The sequence below is a fragment of the Saccopteryx bilineata genome, chromosome 1 (assembly GCF_036850765.1).
Source record: "Saccopteryx bilineata isolate mSacBil1 chromosome 1, mSacBil1_pri_phased_curated, whole genome shotgun sequence".
Classification (NCBI taxonomy): Eukaryota; Metazoa; Chordata; class Mammalia; order Chiroptera; family Emballonuridae; genus Saccopteryx; species Saccopteryx bilineata.
This window is the reverse complement of record NC_089490.1, coordinates 337,687,801-337,713,452: the sequence shown is the minus strand read 5'-3', so window position 1 is coordinate 337,713,452 and position 25,652 is coordinate 337,687,801. Positions and strand designations below refer to the sequence as shown.

At 38.3% G+C, this 25,652-nt stretch overlaps 1 protein-coding gene across 1 annotated transcript in view; it reads right to left on the bottom strand.

Moving 5' to 3' along the window:
- Positions 1-913: 913 nt before the first annotated feature.
- LOC136316919 (lysosomal Pro-X carboxypeptidase-like) overlaps positions 914-25,652 on the bottom strand; it is a 76,680-nt gene continuing 51,941 nt past the window's right edge. The window contains exons 8-10 of the mRNA XM_066249286.1: positions 16,183-16,347; positions 15,294-15,481; positions 914-1,174 (exon numbers count right to left, since the gene is read on the bottom strand). Of these exons, the coding sequence (XP_066105383.1) occupies positions 958-1,174; positions 15,294-15,481; positions 16,183-16,347 (570 nt within the window). The 3' untranslated portion in view covers positions 914-957. The remainder of the gene's footprint in view (positions 1,175-15,293; positions 15,482-16,182; positions 16,348-25,652) is intronic.

Genomic DNA, 25,652 nt, shown 5'->3' with positions numbered 1-25,652 from the left:
AACCTTTTTGATGCAGGACTGTATAACAGATAACATCCTGCCAGATGGCAACGACCTTCCACTTATTGTTCCTTTATCTCATTTGTCTTACCACCCTTAGTCTAGGTGCCTGCAACTCCTTTCTGCAGTGGGTAGGTGATTTTGCAGACATCCAGAAACAAAGTGCTTCCTGGGTATGCTCCGAATTCCCACTTCACCACTGACAGCCTGCCTCAGCAGATTCACCCTGTGAATCATACTGAATAGTCCTAGCTTAGTCAATGGGACACTGCTGATCCACCTTCTCCTTTTGCTTTTTTGTGCTTGTAGTATATACTGTATTAGTGGTATCTGGATGCAATGTGCTACTAACGATCAGCCCACAAGGGTAATGGTAGAAGAATCGCATGTAGACTGTGAGATGTGAGAGCAATATTGGGGTGGAGTATAGGGCTGATGCTGGATTGACCCACCCCCCTCCCCAGCCACATAGCACAGTGGTCACAAATCCTGACCTTGGGGTCATGAGATAAAGATAAAGATGCATCAAGGAGGGACAACAAAAAATGGAGTATAGACTTCTCCCTGCCCCCTGCTTACCTGCTTGCTTGCACTTAGACAAAACATTTCCCCTGAGTAATTACCCAGGGCTTAGCTATTTAAATGGAAACCCAACCCAACAGCATGCAGAACTTTCACCCATTGGTGCTGCCCCTGTACATAAGTAATAAAGGCTGTATTTGCTTCATCTGGTCCTCTTTGTGGTTTCTCTGGGATCCAACAACAACACCAGATCCATTTTCTGGGTCTGGACCTCCTGTGTTATACCACCATCACCCTTTTTTCTGTCTCAACCTTTGCCCTGCCAAATCTATGGTACACAAGGGAAAGTAATTATGTGTCGAAAACCAAAAGGAACGGGAATGTGGGTGGAATGAACATAAAAGAAGAAACTGAAAATGATCAAAAGTTGCTGGCTCAGTGCTTCTTTCTCAGACTGCTATAGAAATCTCTGATCCACTGCTTCATGTATTTAACTTCCAAGGAGCGGGCTAATTGCACACTCATGGGATCAAAGGCATTGTTGGCTCGGAGATCTAGATGATGGGCCGCCTCTCGGATGGTGATGGCAACCAACGTGTCTGTGATGTTCTTGGTTACTCCACCTCCTGACCAGGGATCTAGGTCACCATTGCTAAGTGAGGGAAAGAAGAAAAAATAAGATTGTTAGTTTTTCCAGTCTATATCCAAATAACAGAGGAGAAACCACTTATATGCATAATATCCAAAATTATAAGCTTATAACCTGAGGGATTTCATCTGAGAATTTAATCTGTCATATATAAAGGTGATTCATACTAGAGTTTTACAAAACTTCTGCAACTAAGTGCAAGAAATAGGACCAAAGAGTAAAAGTGGTGTGCCAGGAATCAATTCAGATTGCACTGAAAATTGCAATTTAGAAGCCAAAATTCCAATCCCAGCTTCATCACTCAAGAGCCATATGACCTTCTTCCTCTATGAAACAAATAATAAGTTTGACTTCAAAGGTTTGTTGTATGGGTTAAACAGGATGGTACATGTGTTGCTTCCCATAGTGACCTGACTGGGATTAAACCTGAAACATTGGTATTTCAGAATAATGCTCTTACCAACTGTGCTGATTTGCCAAGGCCTATGTATTAAATAAGCTTAAGTGCCAGGCACATAGCAGTCCCTCAATTAATTCCAGTGTCCTTCTTTCCTGAGACCTAACTATTAAAATAAAGAAAACTCTCATAGTTGAAAAATGTTAATTATCTCTTAGCTTTTAACAAAAAGAAAAAAACCTTCATTTTTATACAATATGTTCTTTGAAATACTGTAATTTAGAAAATAGGGTGACATCTGAAAAAAATTCCTCTGAATTTGATTCAAAAAATATGATCTTTGATCATTACTCAAAGATCCCCATTTTGCATTAGCTTTAAAGTTAAGGAAAAGCTATTAGGGTCCAAGTTAAATACTATATGTGAAAGGGCCGTGGCCAGAGAGTTCAGTTGGACAGAGCATCGTCCAACTGATTGAGGTTGTCAGCTCAATCCCCAGTCAGGGAACATTCAGGAATGAATCACTGTTTCTATTTCTCTTTCTCTTCCTTCCTCTCCCTCTACAGTCAATGAAATAAATAACAACAACAAAAATACTAGATGTGAAAGGTATAAATTACCACATAAATGTGTAGTATTATTATAATTATTATCATATTCTGTAAGCATGAGAAGTGTTATTATTTCTGAGAGGTAAACGAATCACAAGGGATGTGAAAGCATTTCTCATAAAAATTGGGCCAGACAACACAATAGTTCTTTTCTAGGCAAATGTACAAAGTAAATGAAAAAATATGCATTTAGGAACATTAAGTATATGTGTCTTTGAAATGCAAGTTTAAATTCCCACCACACTATTCTTTAAAAGAAAAAAATAATTTGCCCTGGCCAGGTAGCTCAGTTGGTTGATGTGGTTGAGGGTTTGATCTCAGGTCAGGGCATGTACAAGAATCAACCAGTGAATGCATTTACAAGTGGAAAACGAATGTTTCTCTCTCTCCCTTCCTCTCTCTCTCTAAGATCAATCGATCAACAAAAATTTTTTTTAACTGAAAATAGAACTACCTTATGACCCAGCAATCCCTCTACTGGGTATATACCCCCAAAACTCAGAAACATTGATACGTAAAGACACATGCAGCCCCATGTTCATTGCAGCATTGTTCACAGTGGCCAGGACATGGAAACAACCAAAAAGCCCGTCAATAGATGACTGGATAAAGAAGATGTGGCACATATACACTATGGAATACTACTCAGCCATAAGAAATGATGACATCGGAACATTTACAGCAAAATGGTGGGATCTTGATAACATGATACGAAGTGAAATAAGTAAATCAGAAAAAACCAGGAACTGCATTATTCCATACGTAGGTGGGACATAAAAGTGAAACTAAGAGACATTGATAAGAGTGTGGTGGTTACGGGGGGGAGGGGGAAATGGGGGAGGGAAAGGGGGAGGGGGAGGGGCACAAAGAAAACAAGATAGAAGGTGACAGAGGACAGTCTGACTTTGGGTGACGGGTATGCATCATAATTGAACGACAAGATACCCTGGACTTGTTATCTTTGAATATATGTATCCTGATTTATTGATGTCACCCCATTAAAAAAATAAAATTATTTAAAAAAAAATTTTTTTTTAATTTCCATTGCAACTTAATAATATCATTCTTGAGGGAAAAAACAATAGAAAATGTACTTTTTTGGTTTTATTAAAAACAAAAGGGAAAGCTCACTTGAAAAATAGGATCCTTAGTTTTCAATTACCAGATAGAATTTTTAAAGTAAACTACAGAAGGGTTTGGCTCTGTCTGGTCAGCTCAGTGGTAGAGTGTTGGCCCACCGTGTAGAAGTCTTGGGTTCGATTTCCAGTCAGTGCACACAGGAGAAGTGCCCATCTGCTTCAGCACCCTTTCCCTGTCCTTTCCTCTATCTCTCTCTTCTCCTCCCATAGCCAACGCTCCATTGGAGCAAAGTTGGCCCAGGCACTGAGGATGGCTCCATGGCCTCCGCCTCAGGTACTATTGAAGGGCTTTTTGTTGTTTCCATGTCTTGGACACTGTGAACAATGCTGCAATGAACATTGGGCTGCATGTGTCTTTACGTATCAATGTTTCTGAGTTTTGGGGGTATATACCCAGTAGTGGGATTGCTGGGTCATAAGGTAGTTCTATTTTCAGTTTTTTGAGGAACCACCATACTTTCTTCCATAATGGTTGTACTACTTTACATTCCCACCAACAGTGTATGAGGGTTCCTTTTTCTCCACAGCCTCTCCAACATTTGCTATTACCTGTCTTGTTAATAATAGCTAATCTAGCAGGTGTGAGGTGGTATCTCATGACAGTTTTGATTTGCATTTCTCTAATAACTAATGAAGATGAGCATCTTTTCATATATCTGTTGGCCATTTGTATTTCTTCCTGAGAGAAGTGTCTGTTCATGTCCTCTTCCCATTTTTTTATTGGATTGTTTGTTTGTTTGTTGTTGAGTTTTATGAGTTCTTTGTATATTTTGGATATTAGGCCCTTATCTGAGCTGTTGTTTGAAAATATCATTTCCCATTTAGTTGGCTGTCTGTTTATTTTGTTGTCAGTTTCTCTTGCTGAGCAAAAACTTCTTAGTCTGATGTAATCTCATTCATTTATTTTTGCCTTCACTTCCCTTGCCTTTGGAGTTAATTTCATAAAATGCTCTTTAAAACCAAGGTCCATGAGTTTAGAACCTATGTCTTCTTCTATGTACTTTATTGTTTCAGGTCTTATATTTAGGTCTTTGATCCATTTTGAATTAATTTTAGTACAAGAGGACAAACTGTAGCTGAGTTTCATTCTTTTGCATGTGGCTTTCCAGTTTTCCCAGCACCATTTATTGAAGAGGCTTTCTTTACTCCATTGTGTGTTGTTGGCCCCTTTATCAAAATTATTTGACCATATATATGTGGTTTTATTTCTGGACTTTCTATTCTGTTCCATTGGTCTGAATGTCTATTTTTCTGCCAATACCATGCTGTTTTGATTGTCGTGGCTCTATAATATAGTTTGAAGTCAGGTATTGTAATGCCCCCAGCTTCGTTCTTTTTCTTTAGGATTGCTTTGGCTATTAGGGTTTTTTATAATTCCATATAAATCTGATGATTTTTTGTTCCATTTCTTTAAAAAATGTCATTGGAATTTTGATGGGAATTGCATTAAATTTGTATATTGCGGCCCTGGCCGGTTGGCTCAGTGATAGAGCGTCGGCCTGGTGTGCAAGGGGTCCCGGGTTCGATTCCTCGCCAGGGCACACAGGAGAAGCACCCATCTGCTTCTCCACCCCTCCCCCTCTCCTTCCTCTCTGTCTCTCTCTTCCCCTCCCGCAGCCAAGGCTCCATTGGAGCAAAGATGGCCCGGGCGCTGGGGATGGCTCCTTGGCCTCTGCCCCAGGCTAGAGTGGCTCTGGTTCGCGGCAGAGTGACGCCCCGGAGGGGCAGAGCATTGCCTCCTGGTGGGCAGAGCGTCGCCTCCTGGTGGGCGTGCCGGGTGGATCCCGGTTGGGTGCATGCGGGAGTCTGTCTGACTGTCTCTCCCCATTTCCAGCTTCGGAAAAATACAAAAAAAAATAATAATAGTAATAATAATAATAATAATAATAATAAATTTGTATATTGCTTTGGGTAATATGGCCATCTTGATTATATTTATTCTTCCTATCCAAGAGCAAGGAATATTCTTCCATCTCATTGTATCTTTTTCGATTTCCCTTAACAATAGTTTATAGTTTTCATTGTATAAGTCCTTTACATTCTTTGTTATGTTTATTCCTAGGTATTTTTTTGTTGTTGCAATCATGAAGGGGATTATTTTTTTGAGTTTGTTCTCAAATGTTTCATTTGTTCATAATGTTTCATTATGTTGGCATATAAAAAGGCTATGGACTTTTGTATGTTAATTTTGTATCCTGCGACCTTACTGTATTGGCTGGCTTATTGTTTCTAGTAGTCTTTTTGTAGATTCTTTGGGGTTTTCGATGTATAGGATCATATCATCTGCAAAAAGTGATACTTTTACTTCTTCTTTTCCGATATGGATGCCTTTTATTTCTTTGTCTTGTCTGATTGCTCTGGCTAGAACCTCTAGCACCACATTTAATAAGAGTGGAGAGAGTAGATAACCCTGTCTTATTCCTGATTTAAGGGGGAAAGCCTTCAGTTTTGTGCCATTTGATATGATGTTAGCTGATGGTTTATCATATATGGCCTTTATCATGTTGAGATATTTTCCTTCTATATCATTTTGTTGAAAGTCTTAAACATAAAATTGTGTTGTATTTTATCAAATGCCTTTTCTGCATCTATTGATAAGATTATGTGGTTCTGCTCTTTGTTTTGTTGATATGGTTTTATGGATTTATACATAAAACGCTAACCGTTTTATGTATGTTGAACCATCCTTGAGATTCTGGGATGAATCCCACTTGATCATGATGTATTATTTTTTTAATATGTTGTTGTTTAGTATTTTAGCATCTGTATTCACTAGAGATATTGGTCTGTAGTTTTCTTTTTTTGTGCTGTCCTTGCCCGGTTTTGGTATGAGGGTTATGTTGGCCTCATAAAATGTGTTTGGAAGTATTGCTTCTTCTTCAATTTTTTGGAAGACTTTCAGTAGAATAGGAACCAAGTCTTCTTTGAATGTTTGATAAAATTCACTAGTATAACCGTCTGGGCCTAGACTTTTATTTTGGGGGAGGTTTTTAATAGTTTTTTCTATTTCTTCCCTACTAATTGGTCTGTTTAGGCTTTCTGGTTCTTCTTAACTCAGTCTAGGAAGGTTGTATTGTTCTAGGAATTTATCCATTTCTTCTAGATTGTTGAATTTAGTAGCATAAAGTTTTTCATAGTATTCTACAATAATTCTTTGTATATCTATGATGTCCATGGTGATTTCTCCTTTTTCAGTTCGGATTTTGTTTATATGAGTTCTTTCTTTTTTTTCCTTGGTAAGTCTTGCCAAGGGTTTGTCAATTTTGTTGATCTTTTCAAAGAACCAGCTCCTCGTTCTATTAATTTTTTTCTATAGTTTTTCTGTTCTCTAATTCATTTATTTCTGCTCTGATTTTTATTATCTCCTTTCTTCGGCTGCTTTTGGGTTGTCTTTGTTCTTCTTTTTCCAGTTCCTTAAGGTGTGAAGTTAAGTCGTTCACTTGGGCTCTCTCTTCTTTGTTCATATATGCCTGAAGTGATATGAACTTCCCTCTTATCACTGCTTTTGCTGCATCCCATAGATTATGATATGTCGTATTGTCATTTTCATTTGTCTGTATATATCTTTTGATCTCTTTGCTTATTTCTTTGACCCATTTATTTTTTAAAAGTATGTTGTTTAGTTTCCACATTTTTGTGGGATTTTTTTCCTCTTTTTTGCAGTTGAGTTCTAGTTTCAAGGCTTTATGATCAAAAAATATGCTTGGTACAACTTCGATTTTTCTGAATTTGCTGATGTTTTTGTGGCCCAACATATGGTCAATTCTCGAGAATGATCCATGTACATTGGACAAAAATGTATACTCTGTCACTTTGGGATGAAATGTCCTGTAGATGTCTATCATATCCAGGTGCTCTAGTGTTTTGTTTAAGGCCAATATATCTTTATTGGTTCTCTGTTTGAATGACCAATCTAGAGCCATCAGCAGTGTATTGAGGTCTCCAAGTATGATTGTATTTTTGTCAGTTTTTGTTTTAAGGTCAAAAATTAGCTGCCTTATATATTTTGGTGCTCCTTGGTTTGGTGCATATATATTAAGAATTGTTATGTCTTCTTGATTTAGCGTCCCGTTAATCATTATGAAATGGCCATTTTTGTCTTTGAGTACTTTTGCTGTCTTGTAGTCAGCATTATCAGATATGAGTATTGCTACACCTGCTTTTTTTGGATGTTATTTGCTTGGAGTATTGTTTTCCAGTCTTTCACTTTGAATTTGTTTTTATCCTTGTTGCTTAGATGAGTTTCTTGTAGGCAGCATACAGTTGGATTTTTTTTAATCCATTCTGCTACTCTGTGCCTTTTTATTGGTGAGTTTAATCCATTTAAATTTAGTGTAATTATTGACACTTGTGAGTTCCCTATTGCCATTTTATACATTGCTTTCTGTTAGTTTTGTGTCTTGTTTGATTCTTCTCTTTTGTTTTTCTATCTTTTGTTTTTGTTTGGTTGTATTCCATACATCTTTCCTCTGTTGCTATCTTTTTTTAAATTTTTTTTAAATTTTATTTATTCATTTTTAGAAAGGAGAGAGAGAGGGAGAGAGTGAGGGAGAGAAAGAGGGAGAGAGAGAGACAGAGAAGGAAAGAGAGGAGAGAGAAGTGGGAAGGAGCTGGAAGCATCAACTCCCATATGTACCTTGACCAGGCAAGCCCAGGATTTTGAACCTGCGACCTCAGCATTTCCAGGTCAACGCTTTATCCACTGCACCACCACAGGTCAGGCCTGTTGCTATCTTTTTTAAATCATGTGCTTCTATGGAGGTTTTTTCAATGGTGGTTACCTTTAAGTAATGAAAAGGGTTCCTACCTTGTTCATTGTAGTGCACTATCTTGTGAGTACTTTTGCACTCCATTGTCCTTTGCTACTGTTAATCTCCATCCTCTCCCCCCCCCTTTTTTTTGTTGTTGTCACAGTTTAACATTGGTTTTATTGTGTTCTTTGTGGAGCTTTTACTTGTGGTTTTGTTTTGTTTTGTTTTGTTTTATCTGGTTAGAAAACCCCCTTTAGTAATTCCTGGAGTGGGGGTTTTCTGATGATAAATTCCCTCATCTTTTCTGTATCTGTGAATGTTTTTATTTCTCCTTCATATTTGAAGGATAGCTTTGATGGGTATAGTATTCGTGGCTGAAAGTTCCTCTCTTTCAGGACTTTAAATATTGAGGTCCACTCTCTTCTAGCTTGTAGAGTTTCTGTTGATAAATCTGATGATAATCTAATGGGCCTTCCTTTATATGTTGTATTCTTCTTTCCCTGGTTGCCTTGAGGATTTTTTCTTTGTCATTGGTTTGTGGCAATTTCATTATGATGTGCCTTGGAGTAGGTTTGTTTGGATTAAGAAAATTCGGAGTTCTGTTTGCTTCTTGAATTTGAGGCTTTAGTTCTTTCCACAGGTTTGGGAAGTTCTCATCTATTATTTGTTTGAATATGTTCTCTGTTCCATTTTCTCTCTCTTCACCCTCTGATATACCTATTATTCTTATGTTATTCTTTTTGATGGAGTCAGACAATTCCTGTAGGGCTTTCTCATTTTTTTAAATTTTGAGTCTCTTTCTTCTTCTCTCTGTTGTGCCTCAAGTTGTTTATCTTCTATTTCACTAATCCTACCTTCTATCTGGCCTGTTCTATTAGCTAAGCTTGTTACCTCGTTTTTCAGCTCGTAAATTGAGTTTTTCATCTCTGTTTGATTTGTTTTTATAGTTTCAATTTCCTTGGTAATATATTCTTTGTGTTCATTGAATTATTTTCTGAGCTCCCTAAATTGCCTTTCTTTGTTTTCTTGTATATCTGAGTATTTTTAGGATTTCTATTTTAAATTCTCTGTCATTTAGCTCCAAGGTTTCCAATATATTAAATTTTTTCTCCATAGATTTTTCCTCATCTATCTGTGCTACTTCTCTGTCTTTTGTATCCATGATATTCAATTTCCTTTTCCTTAATGGCATCTGGGGGTGGTTTTGTTGATAGTATTAATGATAATTAATAAAGAATAAAAAGGTAAGAAATAAAAATAAAAAAGAATAAAAAAATTATTATTCCCCCCTCTTTTTTTCCCTCTCCTCTCCTCTCCCCTCCTTCTTGAGAAAATCTTGTGGTAAACTGTGAATTATATTTTGCTAAATAGAACAAAAACCACCTATAATGGAGGGCCTGTGTTGGGGAGAAGTTATAAAGGGGCAAAAAAGAAGATATGGACCCACAAAATGCAAAAAAGGAAAAAATTGGGGTCAAAAATAAAATGATTTACTTTTAGGTGATGGTTGACTAAGAGATATGATGAGAGGAATAAGAGGAAAACAGGGAAAAGGGGGGAAAAATTTAAAAATTACTATTGTATTTAGTGGAGCAAGAACTAGATAAAATGGAGAGCCAGGGTTGGGAGCACTGCTAGTGAGTTAAGAAAGCGAAGTAAAAAATCCCCAAAGCACCACAAAAAAAAAATTTGATTTCCAGATAAAATAATTTGTTCATGACTAAGGATTGAATGAGAGGAAAAGTAAAGGAGAAAAAAAGAAACTAATATAGAGGGAGAAAAAAAAAGAGAAAGAGGGCCCTGGCCGGTTGGCTCAGCGGTAGAGTGTCGGCCTAGCGTGCGGAGGACCCGGGTTTGATTCCCAGCCAGGGCACACAGAAGAGGCACTCATTTGCTTCTCCACCCCTCTGCTGTGCTTTCCTCTCTGTCTCTCTCTTCCCCTCCTGCAGCCAGGGCTCCATTGGAGCAAAGATGGCCCAGGCGCTGGGGATGGCTCTGTGGCCTCTGCCTCAGGCACTAGAGTGGCTCTGGTCGCAACATGGCGACACCCAGCATGGGCAGAGCATCGCCCCTGGTGGGCAGAGCGTCGCCCCTGGTGGGCGTGCCGGGTGGATCCCGGTCGGGCGCATGCGGGAGTCTGACTGTCTCTCCCTGTTTCCAGCTTCAGAAAAATGAAAAAAAAAGAAAGAAAAAGAAAAAGAAATAAATAAATAAAAAGAAAGAGGAAAATACAAAAAGAAGAAAAAAGAATAAAAGGAGAGAGAGAGAGAGAGTTAAGGGTTTTGGAGTGCACCCCTCATAGAGAGAAAGAAAAGATAATGGGAGATGTAACACTTATGGGTAGTGTAGTTCAAGGAGAGGAGAAAGTAAGACTGGCAGAGAATTAAATGACCAAATTGGAAGAGGAAGAAAATAATCAATACAAGAAGATAAGAGAAACAAACGGACAAATATAATAAAATGGGATAGGTTATAAAGTCTGTGAATTATTCTTGATTTTGAGAGGTTATCTTCTTGCTTTTTTTTTTCTCTCCCTCTTCCTGGTCGGTGACTCTGTACCCCGGGTTCTGCCCCTGTAGCATGCTTAGGTAGAGGTTTGCAATTAAGTCTCTATGTTGATGTCATATATTGGGCTTTAGTCTCGTTGGCAGTAGACGCTCATTAGCATTTGCAGGCTCCGCCAATGAGAGAGTCCATGTTCCCGGAGCCTCTCTCCTAGTCATTCCTTCCTGAATTAGTAGGCTGATGATCCAGCTATGGGGTTGCTGCTGCCTGTGCCTTCACGTTTAGTGTGGAACTTCTGGAGGCTCCAAGGATGGATTTTTCTGTCTCTGGTTGAAGATCTTGTTGAATTTTTGGGGAGATTTATCGGTATCGCTCCTTATGGCGCCATTTCTCTGACGTCACTCCCCGCCTCAGGTACTAGAATGGCTCTGATGGCTCAGATCGCAACAGAGCAATGCCCTAGATGGGCAGAGCAACGCCCCCTAGTGGACATGCCTGGTGAATCCCAATTGGGCACATGCAGGAGTCTGTCTCTCTGCCTACCCACTTCTCACTTAAGAAAAAATTTTAAAAATAAAAAAAACTACAGAAGAGTTTAGATTCTCCTATGTGAACAAATAGCCTTTATCATTATTCCCGACTGACAGGACCAACCCACAAAGAAACTCTCCATTATTTGCAATACAAAAAGTCATCCTAACAGCCACATAATAAGCAAACTGCATTTGATTTAAAAGGTCATCTGAATCAGCCTAGTGACTTAGCATCAGTGTTTGGAGTTGCTGAGAGAACTAAGATGTACATGAACTTGAATTTCTTGGTTCTAGACATGTGAAAGTTAAACCAGTCACTGGAAAATATATAAACAAACAAACAAAAAAATTAATTAATTAATTAATTAATTAAAAGTAATAACCCTTTCTTAAAAGAATATAGATGCTGGGATAAAATTCCCCACATGGAGCCTCACTTAATTCCTGACAATAATTAATTTGCCAAAACAATTATGTTAAACTAATCAGCTTCTCAGAGATTCCCTTTTGGTTTATTTTTAAATAACTGAGAATGACCTCTGGGGTAAGGTAGTTTCTTAATAATAGGGGCTGGGGAAAAAATTAATCCTTCCAACATAACTACAATGGAATAAGAAATATTTGTTGAAATGGAACTATTAATAGTTACTATTTTTTAAAGTCCTCATTTACTTAACAAATGTTTACGAAGTGGCCTACTCTGTGCCAGGCACTGACTGGGCACAGGGGGTTCAGCAGTAAACAGACAAAATCTCTGCCCTCATAGTGCTCCCTTCCATAAGAGTCTGTGTACTCCTGAAATAACCCTGGTGGGCAGACATTATTTCTAGTGCTCCCTTCCAGTAAAGTCTATCTACTCCCTAAAATAGCCCTGGCAGGTTATCATTATTTCTAACTTATATAAATTAGCAATCTCCCAAAGGCCAGGCAGCTAACTCAGTGAAGAACCAGAACAGCACCCGAGTCTCTCTGACTTCAAAACCCAAGCTATTAACTGGCAAATCTCCAACCCAACAATTACGGAGTGAACACTCCAATCAGAAAAGCAGTCACACTTGGATTTGTGTGAGGCAACCTGAAAAGAAAAGCATGAACATAAGGATTTTTCCCTGGCCGGATAGCTCAGTTGGTTAGAGCATCGTCCTAAAGCTCAGAGGTTGTTCATTCTATCCCCAGTCAGGGCTCGTACAGGAACAGATTACTGTTCCTGGTTCTCTTTCTCTCCCTTCCTCAAATCAACAAGTAAAAATAATAAAATAATGAACATAAAAATATTCCATATGGTTCCTTGAACATCTTCTTACTCCTCAACCAGAAATATTTCTAGCAGGTAGCCACTAAATACATAGAACAGAGACACCTGAGGCCACTCCTTTACTTTGAGAATGTGCTTTCTTCAGAAAAGCAGAATTCTGAACTTTTAAAAACAGAATTTATTTCTTACATTTTTACATTAGATTTTTCAGCTAGCAATATGGAAAATGATTTATTTTTACTGGTAGACTTGCCACTGCAGAAGGATAAACCAGCACCTTCACATACACAGCTCTGCCTTTAAACTCTGGCATGCCCCTGAAGCCTTCCTGAGCTTTGTATTTCAGTCCTCATCCTTATTGACATCCTCACTTATTGCACATTCATTATGTGCCAGTCATGGTAGCAGGTGCTAAAGGCACAGAGATGATTAAGACAGAAGTTCACAACTCATGGGGGCAGACAGAAACACAAACAGTAATTTCCACCTGGTCTGCTATGACAATCACAGGCCCTAGGAGGCCCTGTAAGGGGTGTGGGAACCCTAACCTCCCTGGAGAAGTCAGAGAAGGTTTCTTGGAGGATGCTGGAGTCTTAAGAAAAGGAGAAAAAAAGGAAGGGAAAGGACATTCAGGGACAAATACACAGTTCCCTGTGGCTTCGATGTAAAGTATAAGGCAGAAAGTGTACTTCCATTTATTCATTCAACAAGTATTTTTTGAGCATATACATTTACCAGTTCTGAGACAAGTACTTCACTGGGTTAACTATTGTAAGCATTACAACAATTTTATGGGGTGAGTGATATTATTATTCTCATAGTGTTCAGAAGAGAAAACTGAGGATCAAAGAGAGCTTAAGTAATTTTATTTAAGACAGCTCATTCTACCTTTTCACAGCTGTCAGAAAGTCCTTTTTTATACTGGACAATAATTTTTAACACTGAGCTATAATTTCTACCTACATGTTTCAGTTCTATTCCCCAAACTTTTCTCACAAAATCTGTCCCCTTCCCAGTGAAAATGATGATAATGATGATGATGATGATTGTTATTTTGATGGTCTGAGGGAAATAATACAAGAGAAAAAATGAGTAAATAATATCCTATCTGTAATGGATAAATCCAATAAAAAAGGACAATGTAGTTGACTAAAACTCATATATTAAAACCTTCATACAAATATTTAAAGACTCCACTTTATAATACAACTTGAACTTCAGCTTAATAAGGTCAAAGCAAGCAAGGATGAGCATCAAGTGTCAGTATGCTAGAGAAGTCCACATGAATATTACATGAAGATAGATTAGCTCCTAAAGAAAAACAAGAAATTGACAAAGTACTTCCTGCTTGAGGAACAAAGATGCGCCTGGAGCCCCAGGCTTGTGCTTAAGCCTTTTTCAAACCTCTCGTCCTTTTACCACCAGGATTTGGCACAGTTTCCTTAAGTGTCCTAAATAGATTTACTTGTTCAACAGTCACTTTCATAAGGCTAAGCTGAAGACTATAGTTGGGAAGAATCCTACTGAGAGCAAAGAACACAATTTAAGAAAATTAAACAAAAAGAATCTTGGACTTGCCAGGCAGTGGTGCAGTGGATAGAGCATTGAACTGGGATGCTAAGGACCCAGGTTTGAAACCCTCCCATCTCCGGCTTGAGTGCAGGCTTACCATCTTGAGCATGGGATCATAACATGACCCTATGGTCTCTGGCTTGAGCCCAAGGTCGCTGGATTGAGCAACGGGCCACTGGATCAGGTAAAGTCCCCCGGTCAAGGCACATATGAGAATCAATTAATGAACAACTCAAGTGAAACAAGTTGATGCTTCTCATCTTTCTCCCTTCCTGTCTGGCTTTAGCTGTCCTTCTCTCTCTCTCTCTCTCTCTCTCATTTGAAGGAAAAAAAAAAAAGAATCTTGAAGTTTTCCATCAAAGTATTTTACCTTTTATTTTGGGTAGGTAAGCTGCTCGGTGAGAAAACAGCATCAACCCAGTAAGACAGACTGCAAAGTGGGCAGTGCTATGGGCCTAAACCTAGAGAGTGAACCTTCCATCAAAACACACTCCTCACTCCTAAAAGCTATTGAGCATGTCCTGAAGGCCAAATTTGACTCTTGTTTATAAGAGCTTGTAAAAGAAAGACATTTACAATTTGAACAATAGCTCCAGGTTAAGAGATACAAAGGGGAATCTCTACTATTTCTATATACCTAAATTTGGGGAAAATTTTGATTAGTTGCTATTCTTAATAGCTGATAACATGATGTACAAACCAAAGCATGGATATTTTGAAGTCACAGTCAGATACAAAGAGTCTACTCAAATAACTCTGATGTGAACCAATAGCAAATATGTCCCTATAAGGGCAGTGTAATGCAGAACAAACCGGATTTTTGTGGTCAAACAAGCCAAGGTTGAAACCTGGCTTTATTATAACTAAAACAAAGCTGGATAAACTTGGGCAAGTGACTGAACACAGTGACCTTCACTCTCCTCCTCAGTAAAAATAGAACTATAACAACTATTTCACAGGATTTTTGTAAGCTTCAATTTTAGGTAATTTATTTAAAGTGCCTCATGCAGTGTTTGTTGAATAAATTTACCAAACATTTTTATTAACATTAATAACAACAGTAACAAAAGTAAGGCAAATTGAGAATAGATATGCTTCATTGTGTACTGGGTAGCTTTTTTTTTTAATATTTTAATTATGTTGCTGTGTTGTTTTAAGCCTTTAAGCATGTTGATAATAGAGTGTATAATCATATCTCTTCTCAGCATCCTCTATCTTTCAAGAAACAGGGAAACAAGATACCACTGGTTGTATTCTATATTGTTTTATTTTCCAACATTTTTCCTCATTCTATTTTCTCAGTTATTCTACAAATGTCTTCATCAGTCAAAGTTTTTCTTTGGACCAGCAAAAACTCACCTGAAAATTATGTTCGTGTGGGAATTGATGTTTTTGCCTCCATACATAGTAGTGATCCAGGAGGGCCTTGGTTTCACACCCCACAGATTAAAACAATCATCTGAAAATTTCTTCAAGTCCCATGTGTGAGGTTCAAACATATCATCAAAACCATTTGTACAAAAGGGCACGACCATTTCTGTGCAGGCCTGAGAAAGCAAGCCAGGAGAATCTAGTGAAAAACTAAGACACAAAGAAGTTGAATAAATTGTCCAAGGCCACATGGGTAGTCAGCAGCAAAGCCAGGGGGTGAACTCAGGCGGTCTCGCTGCAGAGCCCCCGCTGTTTCCCTCTATGCCATTCCACCCTCCCTGCCCCTGGAAAGGTTCTATGGAGAAGCCATGGAAGGTAGAACTATACACCCCCTTTGTGCACTGCTTTCTTTCCCATCTGTTAACATATGAATCCTCAAAACAACTCTTGACAGGAAAGCATTCTTATTATTCTCATCATACAGATGAAGAAATAAAAGCTCAAAGACAATCAAGTTAGACTTCCCTTCTTTTATGTGTCCATAAAATGCCTCCTTCATAGAAATTATCAACATCTGTTGTAATATTAGCTATACTTCTTTTTCAAGCTACACTTGATGCTAAGATCATGTCTTATTTATCTTTGTATCTTTGAAGTCTATAAGGGTGCTTGACCTATGGTAAATACTCAGAATATATTTGGTGATGATTAATTCCATGAATGAATGAGTGAGTGAATAAATGAAGGATTTTATCCATGATTTCAGAAGGAGACTAGATTGAGATTCAGGTTAGGTAAAATATCTTGTGAACATTATGTTACACACAACCATATCAGTGAAAATTAAGTTCTATGTGGGGAAACAATGCACCATTACCTGATAGCTCCAACTAAGGTGTCCCATACTGCTAGTTGATGTCTCTGACATATTCAAGCATATCGCCTGGCCTGAATAATTGTAATATACATTAAGAGCTTGGAAAATGTTCTGTAGCAACTGTGTATCAGATACACCAGGATTTTTCAAATATTGGCACGCCTCCTGTCATTTTAGAGATAAAAAGGAAAAAGGTTAGAATATGAAAATAAAATTATAGTGTAATAAAACAAAAAAAGACATGACTTTGATTTGATTATAAAACAATCCTAAGCATTTAACTTGCACTACTTGACAATTTTTATCTTTTGAGTATACTCCCTTTCACAAATAAATAAACCTTTTACATTCTCCCCAAACTGTAGAAATAAACCAAAGTCCTTTGCATAGCATGCAGTCCTCCGTGCCTCCCACTCTGGCTGCATCCCCTGCAGCCTTTGCTCCAGCCCAGCAAAACCATTTCAAGCCCACCAAGCGTTCCTTTCCTCTTTGCTCTTGCGCTCCCAGAAAGTCCTTTCCCCACTCTCCCACTCCACCTGCACCTGGAAAACACTCCTCTTCCCAATACTCAGCTCAAGTACTGCCTCCCCTATGCGGCCATCATGGCTATGCCCTCAAGTCAGGAAGAACTAAATCACTCCCTTCTTCATGTCTCACTATGCCCTCTGCCTATTTCTATCACAACCCCCATAACACTGTACAGCACTCATCTGACTCTAGAATGTCTCCCTCACCACTTCCTTTGCAAGGTATCAAGCAACTAAATGTTGGCTGAATGAATGACGATATTTTTTAAAAATACTAAATTTATAAAACGTCTTATGGAACAACTATGCAAAGCTCCAATGTCTTCGGTGTGATAAGCAGACAAGGCAGCTCCCCAGCTCCCAAATACTCCCTCTTCCAGACGCTAATCAGACCTGAAACTCCACTACTAAAAATCAAGACATCCTCAGGGCTGAGAGGGAAAGCAGGGACTGACTAGACAGGGGCAGAAACTTTCGGGGGGTAGGTAAATGTTTCAGAGCTTCGTGGTGGTCTGGCTTACACAGCAAATGGTACACTTACAACAATCTGTACGTTTTACTGAATGCAACTTTTACTTAAATAATCATAAGTTAATACTGAATCCTAGTTATTGATGGGAAAGCTGATTTAGGAAGTATACTGATGTTTATAACTTATTAGGAAATGCATGAATAACAAGGTAAAATAAAGGACAAATAGAAGGATGTTTAGGTGACTATATATAATAAATATAACAAAATATTATTTATAGAATTTAGGTGGTACACTTATGGGAGTTCACTGTCAATTACTTCAACTTTTCTTTGCTTGAAAATTTTCACAATAAAATGTTGGAGGGAAATCACAGAAAATGGAATCATAGCTGAGTAACAACAATAGCTCCTGATGACTGACCCTTGGGTTTAGAATCATTACATCACTTAATCCACACACAATCATGTCAGATGTGTTATCATCCACTATTTTACATGAAGAAACTGATTCTTGGTTTAAATCTCTTGTTCAAGGTAATCCAGGTAGGAAATGGTAGGACCTAGACTCCACACCAGGTCTCCTGGTTATGAAATATACGTCTTATCCATAATGCTGCACGGCTTAGGTTGTATCCCCTGTAAAACTGCAAAGAGCTCCAAGACAAGGGAAATGCATTAAGTTTCCATCCTCTATTAACACTCTCATGCAAATTCAGTGTTCTCATCCTTTCTCATTTCATATGGAAAATATCTATACACCAGGCAGGTCCTGACAAAAAAATAAAGAGATGAAACCAGAGAGGAGAAGCTTAGAAAAGAGAACTCAGTACCCCACTCTAGGGAGAGACTGTGGGCACAGGAGCAGCCAGGCCCGGCGGGGGAATGCTCCCAGTCGGGAAAGCAGGGCACTGAGAAAGGAGGGCAGGGCCCACAAGCGAACACGGCCTCTCATCCCAGTCCGGCCCAGTACCAACTCCCAGCATCACTTTCCTGAAGAAAAAAAAAAAAAAAAAAAAAAAAAAAACACCTGAAAAGACTGCTGAGCAAATGAATCACAGAAAATATTAAATGCCTCTCCCTGATGTTTTCAAAACAATAATATTTCTATGTAATGTTACATGATACTTCGTGGAAAAAGTTTTGTTTTGCCTGACCAGTGGTAGCTCAATGGATAGAGCTTTGACCTGGGATGCTGAGGACCCTGGTTCATATCCCCAATGTCATTGGATTGAGTACAGATTCATCTGCCCTGAGTGAAGGTTCACCAGGGTGAGTGCAGGATCACAGGTGAGCGTGAGATCAAAGACATGATCCCATGGACGCTGGCTTGAGCAAAGATCACTGACTTAGCCCCCTGGTTAAAGCACATATCAGGAAGCAATCAGTGAACAACTAAAGTGATACAACTATGAGTTGATGCTTTTCATCTCTCTCCCTTGCTAAAATAAATAAATAATTAAAATGTTTCCGTTCATAGTTAATTTTAGGAAATATATTAGCAAATGTAAAGTTTCCTGAACTGCAGAATATTTCAAAACCTTTAACATGATCTACTATAATGGTGACTTACCAAAAGTGAGGTAGAGGATGTATTATTCCCAATAAGTTTTTGGAAATACTGAGTTGAGAAAATTCAGAAATTAAGATGTCCAAATAATGAGCTATACTGTACCTTTAAAAAGTAATTGTGTGTCTAAAAATTTAGTCAAAAAAAAAGTAATTGTGTGGCCACACATCAGGGTTTAGAGCACACAAAAAGAAACAAAATCATGCTTCACTGAGAGCTTCACACCTACCAAGCACAAGCAACAAGGAAATGTAAGTTGAAGAAAAAAGGCAAAACAGTGTTACTATTCTGACAACTCTCAATTATTCATGGTAAGTAAAAAAAAAATTAATTGTATAGCACTTTTCTCAGAAAATGCTCCTAAGAAGTATGCCAATCAGAAATAACCAAGAATATATGGAAATCAAGCACCAATCACAGAATTTATTACACTACCCATTCCCACATGGGATCGGCATTCTTTTCTGCATGTGGACACCAACAGTGGACTCAGCTCTTTCACAGCGCAGCACAGAACTCCAGAGGGGACACAGGGGATGCAAAGCGCCTTATATGCGAGCACAGCATGGCAGACGAGGCGGGGGGCATGCAAGCTGGGCCGGGAGTAAGGAATGCTGACGGGCAGCAACAGCAGCCTCTTACTCAGGAAAAGAACAGTAGCAAGTGAGTGTGACACACATGCTGGCATCAGATCCCCTCCCAATGCTAGAACACTGGGCCTCTGTCAGGCAAAGAAAGGGTGTCCCCATGAATAGCCATCTCTGCAAATAGCAGTTACTCTCACTCCTTAAAAGACACAAGCACGGCTGGGGACCAGCACCCGTTGACAATACTTGGGTTTCAGCAACCCCACTTACACAAAGAGAAAGAAGATCATGGTCAGAAACTGGCCTCTGATGATAGAAATTCCATGTCCAGATTAAGGACCATCCTGGGCCCACTGTGTTCAATGAGGTCAGAGCACCCTTGGAGTACTGGGTCCAGTCTGAGCAACACATTTTAAGAAAGACACTGATCAACATGAGAAAATCCAGAGGGGAGCTGTCGGGATGGGGAGTTGAGAAAGAGTTGAAGAAACCCTATAAGTGGTCATTTGTATTATTCTCAATCTTTCATTATTACAAATAAGGCTACAATAAATAAACTTGGGGCTCAATGTTTACATATATCCTTAACTGTTTTCTGGAGATAAGTTCTTAAAGAAAGTACTGGTTCAAAGATATAAACATTTTTTAGGCCTTTGCTACATCCTATCAAATTGCCTTATAGAAAGAAAGTACCCATTTAAAATTCTACCAATACGCTAGGTAGAAGGCCAGAAAAATATTACTTAAAATGTTTTTGCACCCTGGCTGGATAGCTCAGTTGGTTAGAGTATTTTCCTGAAGCACAGAAGTTACCAGTTCAATCCTGGTCAGGGAGATAGATGTTCCTGTTTCTCTCTGTCACTCTCTCCCTTCCTAGCTCTAAAAAAAAATCAATAAAAGTTAAAAAAAAATGTTCTTGCAATATATCTGCCAATTTACTAGGAGAATTTTGTTATTTTAGGTGGTTTTAAAGTTCCTTTCTAAGTCAAAGCGACTATAAGTCCAAGCATCATCCTCTAGCATAAAAGAAACAAAATTTCTGCATATCTCTATGTATTTCCTTAACAATTTGGTAGCAAAGAATAAATAAGTTTTCAAAAAAAATACTTAAGTCATACTGGCAACACCTCACACTAGTCCCATACCTAGTCAAAGACTGTAGTAATCAAATGGAGATAGTCATATACTTTTATTAAAGATCTGTAGGATGCACAAAACACTTATATAAATGTTGTTAACCCCTATGAAATAGACAATCAAATATTGGCATATTTGGTTCAACCTTATATAATACTCAAGCTTAATAATTTGCAGATGTCTCCCACTTGATAAGGGCAAGTTGTTAGTCTGTCAGTTGTTTACTTGGGGCCTGTGATCTAATCAGACAATAGGAAAAGACTCACTGCCAATCACTTCCATCCAAAATACTCAACAGGAAGGCAGCCCCTGTATTATATCTTTTATTTATTTTGTGGACACTAACAAACAGCATCTTCTAAACAATTTCTACTTAAGGTACTGCATAAGGCCATAAATTCTCTGATATGGGGCAAATGGGGCTGAGGCTGCTAGTACAACTATTGAATGTTCCTTGAGGTAGATTCTTTCCCTACAATGACCATCCCCATTTCACAGAGGAAGAAACAAACTCAGAATTTATAAACTGTGAATATAGGTTCTGAACCCAGATTTTAGCCACAAAGTCCTGGTATAACAATCTGTTTTCCTGACATTGTTTTTATTGTTATTATATAACTAGCACTGATTTAGCGCCTACAATATATCTGGTCCTATTAAATCCTCATAATGACCCTAACAAGTATTACAATTACTATTATCCTCATTTTGCCCATGAGGAAACTAAAACACACAGTAGTTGAGAGACTTGCCTAAAGCCACACAGCCAGGAAGGGTAGCAGAGCTGGCATTCAAATACAGACTTACTATGAACTGCCATTTGTAACCACTATGCTACACACAGTCAACTTTGAAGTTACAGTGTATGAGAGAAATAACACAACAGTGCCTAAATACACTTGTAATCTCATCTTTATTATTTAAATTTCTATTTGTCAATTACAGTTGACATTTAATATTATTTTATATTAGTTTCAAGTACACAGCACAGCAACTAGATATTTATATAATTAAAGAAGTGATTTCTGCCTGCCCCATGGTGGTGCAGTGGATCAAGTGTTGACCTGAAATTCTGAGATCATCAGTTTGAAACCCTGGGCTTGTCTGTTCAAGGCACATACAAGAAGCAACTACTACTAGTTGATGCTTTCCACTTCTCCTCCCCACCCCTTACCTCTTTAAAATCAATAAATAAAATCTTAAAAAAAAAAAGAAGTGATTTTCTCCCAGTAAATCTAGTACCCACCTGGCACCATACAAAGTTATTCCAGTATTACTGACTATATCTATATTCCCTATGCTAAATTTTCCATCCATGTGATTCTTTTCATTCTTAATTTTTATACATCTTTTATTATTAGGTTATCTTTACATAACTCAGATAAAACTTAGAAGAGATTCTGTGACACTATAAAATCTTCTTTATTGTGTGCAAGAAGAAAACGGTAAAACAGTGACATGAGGCTCAAGAATCACATGAAATAGACTGTATTCACTTTCTGTTTCCTAGGACTAAGGTAAACATTCAGAAAAAAACTGAAAAATAGTATTATAAGTCCATTTTAATAATCATGCTTTTTAGGACTATAGAAATCATGGTGCTAAAAGAAGAGTCTAACCTTAGTACCAAACTAATCAGCTCTGTACCCAAATATAAATACTTAGGTCCTGCCCTATGAACACCAGAGTTTTTAAAAATAACAATTTGTTTAAAAGCTTTAAGTGTCCCCCACCTATGAGGATAAGAGGGAAAAAGGGGGGGCAAAGAAAATTTTTAAAAGAAGGAAAGAGGACAGGTGAAAAAAAAACAGTTTCCGCTCAGAGGGTATGGTCCATCCCCATTAGAGAAAGAATTAGGCAGATACATTCAGCTTTTCTAACAGACTTTCATTCTCTAAGGCCTCAATACCCTTCTCACACTCACTCCAATAATCACATTAGTTTTGTCATTAAAAGCTCCCTTTTCACAGAATGCACCTAAACCGCTTAAACCACCCAGAGAGGTCGCATACATTATCAAACACCAGACAAACGAAAGAGATTTTCCAGTTTATGTCTTATTATTTCACAATATCTATCTGCATGCTCAGAAGGCTAAACTAAAAGATTTAGTGAGTTATCAGCTAAGAAAATGATTCTAAAATAAACAAACTCTGCAGTGTCCTTTAAAATGGCTCTTTAAGCTGAGAAGAGACCTAGTAGTTTCATGCTGACAGAGCAGTCAAATGACAGAGGGGTTTTCAATTTCCCTTTTCTCTTCTTCCTTGTCTTCTATCAGCCGAGTCCATGATTATTTCTGCCTGAATGTTGCAGCTTCGGTTAACAGTAAACAAAGCAAATGTCTGAGCAGGTAAAGCCCAAAGACAAATGAAAAAGTACAATATCGAGTTGGCATGGGAAATGGCATTCAGTTGCTGACTATGGATCCATCAGAACCAAACAAGGTCCAGACAGACTTTGAAATCACCTGCTTTTCTCCATAGTCCACTGTCAGTTATTATCTCACCACCCTAAGCCTGAGTGGGATATAAAACTGAATCGCATAGACACAGACAACAGCATGGTGGTTTTCAAAGGGAAGTGGGTAGGTAATAACGGGTAAAGGGGTCCAAATACATGGTGATGGAAAAAGATTTGATTTTGGGAGGTGGGTACATAATACAATATACAGATCGTGTATCATAGAAATGTTCATTTGAAATATATATAATCTTATTAACCAATGTCATCCCAATAAATTTAATAAAAAAAAGAAAAGAAAATGAAAGTTTAAAAAGAAAGAAAGAAAAAATGGCTGTTTGTCAGCCCTTTCAAAAGGAGGAAGTGAATGAGAAGGAGGAGGAGTCCTGGTTAAAGGAACTATCCGAGTGAAAGAGCAATCCCACTGGGTAGTGTTCCAGGGATTAGAGGGCTGGGAGAACAGACTGGGGCTCAAGAAAAGAGAAGCAGAATGAACAGTGAAGGAAAGTGAGCTGAAGCTAAAAGTCTGGGAGGGAGACATGTAGTGGAAAAATTCTAAATCAGATAGGATGAAACTGAAGACAGATGCATTCAAAGTTTCTCAAGCAAGAGGCAAAGAAAAAAGGTTATTTTTGGTGAGGTAAGACAAGAAACAGAATCATAAATATATCATAAACAATAAAAAAATTCCTTAATATACTGCTCACAAAATTTAAGAGATATTTCAAAATGAATATGAAGCAAAATTTGATTTTTTTGATTAAATAAAAACATCAGAAAAGCAAACAAGTCAAAGAAGGTTGTTCAATTACGCAAATGAGATGCAAAACCAACTTTTATTCCATCGGTGAAAATGCACTATACAAAAGACTGAAAGTACTAGAGTATCTGCACGTTCCCTGATCCCCTAATTTTTATGAGCAGTGTCAAAGGGAAGGATAAGTCAGTAAGAAATAATTGAAGAAAATGACAAGAACTAGTCCTGGATAAAAAATATAAAAGGTGACTGTGGGACAGACACAAAGTTATCATGTCTTAAAAATAAACTTTTATAATACACACACACACACACACACACACACACACACACAAAGATAAAAGAATTATGTTAAATCAAAAAAAGATGAGGCCCTGGCCAGTTGGCTCAGTGGTAGAGCGTCGGCCTGGAGTGCAGAAGTCCCGGGTTCGATTCCCAGCCAGGGCACACAGGAGAAGCGCCCATCTGCTTCTCCACCCCTCCTCCTCTCCTGCCTCTCTGTCTCTCCCTTCCCCTCTGGCAGCCAAGGCTCCATTGGAGCAAAGATGGCTCCATGGCCTCTGCCTCAGGCGCTAGAGTGGCTCTGGTTGCAACAGAGCGACGCCCCCTGGTGGGCGTGCCGGGTGGATCCTGGTCGGGTGCATGCTGGAGTCTGACTGCCTCCCTGTTTCCAGCTTCAGAAAAATAAAAAAAAAGATGACAAAAATATTTGAGCTGGAAAGAATTACTTGAGATATACTCCATTTTGAGTTATTATTTAAGAGAGAGAAAAATATTTATTCACATTTAAACTCAACAGAAAAATATCTCAAAAGGAACATTAAAGAAATGAAGAGAAACCAAAGTTAGACTATTCACTGTTACAAATCATAAATAAACAAACAGTAAAAAGCTGGACTCTTCTAGCTTTTTTCCTAAATCAGGGTTAGCAAACAACAGCCCCCACACCAAATCCAGGACACTGCCTGTTTTATAAATATTAAGTATTATTGGAATACAGTCACCCTCATTCATTTCTATATTGTCTATGCCTATTTTCTGCTACTTTCTTGCTATACCAGCAGACTTCAGTAACTGGGGCAAAAACCATATGTCCCACAAAACCTAAAATATTTACAATCTAGTCCTTTACAGATAAAGTTTGCCAAACCCTGTTTTAAATAAGAAGTGAATTCCTCATGATTTTACCATCTAAAAATTCATTTGTTCTTCTGGTGGGCATAAAGATGCAGATGTAATTCTCACTTTGTATGCATGCAGAGTACAGAATGAAATCTGACAGCTGTCACACTGTGGCCAGCAATCCTCCCAAACCTTTAGTCAAGTCATCCAGTATAAAGTGTTAGATCATAGGCTCTAAACAATGGTATACCTGAGTTCAAATTCCACAATGGTATACCTGAGTTCAAATTCCATATCCACAGCCTCTTCATTGAGCTTAAATTTCCTATCTATAAAACTGAGATTATACCTCTTTTTCTATTTTGGGGATTGAATGAGAGAGTGTATAGGTAAATGCTTTGTTAATATGTACTATTAAAATTTTATTTAATTCAATACCCATTTACCTCTGGCCTTCTATGTACAAGATACCCACTGGTCATTATACTTTTTAGATGAAGTAAACTATCTCTAATAGCTAATGTCCTGTTACATTTGGGTTACAAAGTTTGAAGTTAGGTGTGCATTTAACAAAGGGACAGTTATATTAAATGTGCTCTGGAAACCTGGTTCCCCTATGACCAATTCAATTTACATTTCAGCACTCATTCTAGCTATAGAGTCAGTTATATTCTCTAAAGTCAATAACCATCAAGCCTGACCAGGCGGTGGCACAGTGGATAGAGTGTCGGACTGGGATGCAGAGGATCGCTGGCTTGAGCCCAACGTCACTGGCTTGAGCAAGGGGTCACTAGCTCTTCTATAGCCCCGCAGCCAAGGCACATATGAAAAAGCAAACA